The sequence below is a fragment of the Bison bison genome, unplaced genomic scaffold, assembly GCF_000754665.1.
Source record: "Bison bison bison isolate TAMUID 2011002044 unplaced genomic scaffold, Bison_UMD1.0 scf7180017864280, whole genome shotgun sequence".
NCBI classification, from domain to species: Eukaryota; Metazoa; Chordata; class Mammalia; order Artiodactyla; family Bovidae; genus Bison; species Bison bison.
The window spans coordinates 6,306,775-6,311,946 of NW_011494852.1; the positions used below are offsets into that span (position 1 = coordinate 6,306,775).

General features: G+C 53.9%; 1 protein-coding gene across 1 annotated transcript in view; it reads left to right on the plus strand.

Annotated features, from left to right (window-relative positions):
• The window catches only part of RYR1 (ryanodine receptor 1 (skeletal)), a 130,714-nt gene that overhangs the window by 37,899 nt on the left and 87,643 nt on the right, over positions 1-5,172 (plus strand). The window contains 6 exon segments of the mRNA XM_010849313.1: positions 483-615; positions 1,427-1,587; positions 2,166-2,331; positions 2,965-3,051; positions 3,216-3,442; positions 4,942-5,160. Coding sequence (XP_010847615.1) covers positions 483-615; positions 1,427-1,587; positions 2,166-2,331; positions 2,965-3,051; positions 3,216-3,442; positions 4,942-5,160 — 993 coding nt within the window.

Here is a 5,172-nt window from a genome sequence, read left to right on the forward strand (position 1 = left end):
CCCAGAGGCACCTTTAAATCTGGGCAACCCGACATCCAAAAACACAGAGATCCTCCAAGGTGGACACTCCTGACGCAATTGGGATTTCATCCCTCTAGAAGCGAGGCCTTGGGTATTAGAAATGGGGTGTAGTTAGGATGGATGTGGGGCTTTCCTGGTGGCTCAGCGGTAAAGAATCCACCTGCTGATGCCTGCCAATGGGGGAGGCGTGGGTTTGATCCTTGGGTGGGGAAGATCCCCTGGAGAAGGAAATGGGAGCCCACGCCAGTATTCTTGCCTGGGAAATCCCATGGACAGAGGAGCCTGGTGGGCTACAGTCCATGGGGTCGCAAAGAGTCAGACACAACTGAGCATGCACACACGCACACACATAGATATGTACATATGTAGGATGAATGTGGAGGCATGAACATTGTGATGGGAGGGCTGGGGGACTGGGCTGGAGAGTGAGCCTCATGACAGCCTCTCCTCTTCACCACCAGGTTCTTGTTCAAGGCCAAGAAGGCTGCCATGATGACCCAGCCACCAGCCACACCCACTCTGCCCCGACTCCCTCATGAGGTGGTGCCTGCTGACGACCGTGATGACCCTGAGATCATCCTCAATACCACCACGGTGCGAACCAAGGGCCCTCGGCAGATTTCCAAATTCCATGCCATGATCCCCAGTAATTGCCCTTATCTGGGGATACCCCAGTACCTACTGGAAACCACAAAATATAGTACACATCGATTCAAACCCTTTGAACCCCTAATTCCATATAGCTAAGGGCCTAAAAATCACAGGGAACACAATGAAGTCATGAGGCATGCTGACCTAACTCCCAGGGATCCCCAAATCCCAAGGATAAACCAACATAGACTCAGGATCCCAATATCTGGGTTCATCCTTGTAAACTCACCACCCCCAAATTTAACAGCTATTCTAGTGGCTCAGATGGTAAAGCATCTGCCTACAACACCGGATACCCGGGTTCAGTCCCTGGGTTGGGAAGATCTCCTGGAGAAGGCAGTGGCAACCCACTCCAGTACTCTTGCCTGGAAAATCCCATGGATGGAGGAGCCTGTTAGGCTACAGTCCATGGGGTCGCAAAGAGTCAGACACGACTGAGCGACTTCACTTTCACTTTCACTAGTGTATTCCTGGGAGCCAGAATTCACAATAATCCCAATGTAGTTTTGGGATTCCCCAAATCTGGAATATTTTCTGACACAAATAGCCTAGTGGTGGGAGGGACCCAAATTTGAGGGTATCACAAAACTGTCCCCAAAGTTTCCCAGATCTAGAAATGTATCAGTAGATACAGAAAGAGAGGGTCTCAAATGCAGTAACTTCTTGTCAAAGCCCCAGAGGACACTGAGAATCCAGGGAAACCAAGAGCCCCAGGGGAGCCCACTGACTGCTGGTCTCCCCTTTGCCTCTCCAGTACTATTACTCTGTGAGGGTCTTTGCCGGCCAGGAGCCCAGCTGCGTGTGGGTGGGCTGGGTCACCCCTGACTACCACCAGCACGACATGAACTTCGACCTCAGCAAGGTCCGGGCGGTGACAGTGACCATGGGAGATGAGCAAGGCAACATCCACAGCAGGTGTGGGCAGGGGTGGGGGCTGTGGGGGGTAGGCACGCCGGGCACCGCCCTTTCCTTTCCTCCTGTCTTCCTGCTTATCTTCCTCCCCATGGCTCCTATTCTGAGTTTTCCCTCCTCCTCTTTTTTTGTAAATTTTGGCTGCGCTGGGTCTTCATTGCAGCACGCAAAGCTTTCTCAAGTTGCAGTGTGTGGCTTAATTTGCCCCACAGTATGGGGGATTTTCGTTCCCTGACCAGGGATCGAACCCACAACCCCTGCATTGGAAGGCGGATTCTTAACCACTGGACCACCAGGGAAGTCCCCTCCTTCCCCATCTTGCCATCCTCTTTCTAGGTTACCTCCTTTCTCTGTTCTCTCCTTCTGCTCCCCTTCCTTCTCCTTCCAGAATCCACCACCACCTCCTAAGAATTCTAGCTCCGAAGGGTCTGGGGTGAGCGGTTTCAGTGCTCAGGTCTGCAGGTGGTGGCTGTTTAGGGGTGGGACTCTGAGTCCTGGTATTCTGGGAGCTCGGGGAAGGGGGTGTCTAGGTGTTCAGAACGCCTGGGGATCAGTGTGCTGACCACTCCTGTGTCCTCCAGCCTCAAGTGTAGTAACTGCTACATGGTGTGGGGCGGAGACTTCGTGAGCCCTGGGCAGCAGGGCCGGATCAGCCACACGGACCTTGTCATTGGCTGCCTGGTGGACTTGGCCACTGGCCTAATGACCTTTACCGCCAACGGCAAAGAGAGCAACACCTTTTTCCAGGTGAGCCCAGCCCCTCAGCAACTTAGTAATAGCATCCTCGTGACCTAGCATCCCAGGACAGCCCACCGAGAGGACAGACCCCAGGGATACAGGACGAAAACAACCTCACGACAGGCCAGAGCTGTATTGTGGCTATGGGAGGTGCCTGTGAGACCCTCTACTGATATCTAGGAAAAGGGAGACAGAGCAGAGCCTTGACCTTGGAGAGAGATCCGTATTCCATCTTGGGCTGGGTGGTACCAGTCCCCACCTTTTCACCAATCAAGGAAAATCCTACGATGGACCAGAATTCTAAAGTGGTATTTTCCTATTCAACATTTGATTATGAAAGGTTTCAAGCACACAACAAAATTAAAGGAATTGTACAGTGAGGGCCTATATACCTCCATCATGAATCTGCAAAGTCCCAGATGACAGGTTCCCCTTAGGCGGTGGAGGAGGTTGGCCTTGCTGGATCAGAGGTGGTACAGTCCATGAGCAACCTCAGGGCCACTGTGGAGCCTCCTATGCCCTTTGGATCTTTAGGCACCAGCAGGATCAGGCTGGGCCGACTGGCTCCAGAGTTTGGGATCTAGAGTCAACACCACCTCCAGTTCATCCTCTTCCTCACCCTGCCCTCTTTTCCCTTGCTAGGTGGAACCCAACACAAAGCTGTTCCCTGCCGTCTTTGTCCTGCCCACGCACCAGAACGTGATCCAGTTTGAGCTGGGGAAACAGAAGGTCGGTGATGGGGCGCGAATGGGGGCAGGCTGAGGAAGGAGGTGCGGGATGTCAGGCTGAAGTGTGTGTGGCAGGAGGGCAGTCTGGGATGTCTTCCTGGAAGTGGAGTGGCTGGATCCAGCAGACTGGGAATCCTGACCTGTGCACACCTCTGTGCCCCGCAGAACATCATGCCGCTGTCAGCCGCCATGTTTTTGAGCGAGCGCAAGAACCCCACGCCGCAGTGCCCTCCGCGGCTGGAGATGCAGATGCTGATGCCCGTGTCTTGGAGCCGCATGCCCAACCACTTCCTGCAGGTGGAGACGCGGCGGGCGGGCGAGCGGCTCGGCTGGGCAGTGCAGTGCCAGGAGCCGCTCACCATGATGGCGCTGCACGTCCCCGAGGAGAACCGGTCAGGGCCAGCCCCATCGCCCAGGGGTGGGGCGGGTACCTCAAGCCCTCTGGGGTCTGGATCCCACTGGGTTCCCCTTCCCCACTACCTTTGGGGCTCCAGATAACACTCCAAGAGGCCCCAGACCACCCTATTTTCTGCAGATAGCACACCAGGGGGCTCTCAATCCATTTCAGCAGGCTCAGACTCACCTCCAGAGATGCAGACTCAACCCAGGCATGTCCAGATAACACCCCAGAGGACTCCAGACCCATCTCAGGGAGCCAGATCCACATCAAGAATCCCACACAACACCCCAGGGGCCTCAAGTATACCTCAGAGGGTCTTGAACATTATTCAGAGAGGCTTGGATGCATCCTAGGGTCTCTCGGGCATATGCAGGGAAACTTTAGATGTGTCCCATGGAAATCTCTAACTCACTCCAGGGGACCCAGACACACCCAGCTAGAGAGTATTCTCATGGATGACAGCAAAGCTTTTACGGACTCTAAATGTGGCCAGGATCCCAGACTGACCCCAGGAGGCTTCCAACATGCTTCATCTTTTCTTTATTCACTCATTCGACAAATAGCTCTGAGCCCCTCCTGTGTGACAACAGCATTCCGGGCTGGAGACACCAAGCTCTTGTAAACGGACATCTAGCAATGCTCAGACCTGCCCAGAAGGATTCAGACCCATCCCCAGAGGCCCCAGATGCACCCATATTCATTTGTTCCTACAGAAAATATTTATGGAGCACATTTGTTGTGCAGTCACTTAGTCATGTCCGACTCTTTGTGATTCCATGGTCTGCAGCACACCAGGCTCCTCTGTCCTTCACCATCTCCTGGAGTTTGCTCAAACTTATGTCCACTGAGTCAGGGATGCCATCTAACCATCTCATCCCCTGTCATCCCCTTCTCCTCCTGCCCTCATCTTTCCTGACATCAGGGTCTTTTCTAATGAGTCGGCTCTTTGTATCAGGTGGTCAAAGTATTGGAGCTTCAGCTTCAGCATCAGTCCTTCCAATTAGTATTCAAGGTTGATTTCCTTTGTGTTTAGTCCTTTTTAGGTGCTGGGAATATAGCAAACAAAGAACAAACAAACGAAACAGGCAGGAATGTCCTGTCCTGATGAACTTTACATTCTGGTGGTGTTCAAATATATCCAGGGTACTCAGACTTGCCAGAGCGGGATTTAGACCCAACCTGGAAGCCCACATACATCTCACAGTCACCAATCTTTTCCCTGGACTCTTAGATCCCCAGGGTACCAGACCATCCTATAAACCCCAAACGTATCCCAGGGAGCCCCCAGACCAGTAAGGGACTTCCGGAACCATTAAAAAGTCTCCTAGACTCAGCTCCACAGACCTCACAGAATCTTGACCTAGCAGAACACTGGGATTCCCTTCTAGGGCCACCAACACTCGCCTGAGCACTCTCCCTCTCGGGTCTGTGTCTCTGTGTCCCACCTTCCCTGCTTGCTGTGTCTCTGAATGTAGCCCATCTCTACCACAGATGCATGGACATCCTGGAGTTGTCTGAGCGCTTGGACCTGCAGCGGTTCCATTCGCACACCCTCCGCCTCTACCGGGCTGTGTGCGCCCTGGGCAACAACCGCGTGGCGCATGCTCTGTGCAGCCATGTGGACCAGGCGCAGCTGCTGCACGCCCTGGAGGACGCGCACCTGCCCGGCCCTCTGCGGGCAGGCTACTACGACCTCCTCATCAGCATCCACCTCGAAAGTGC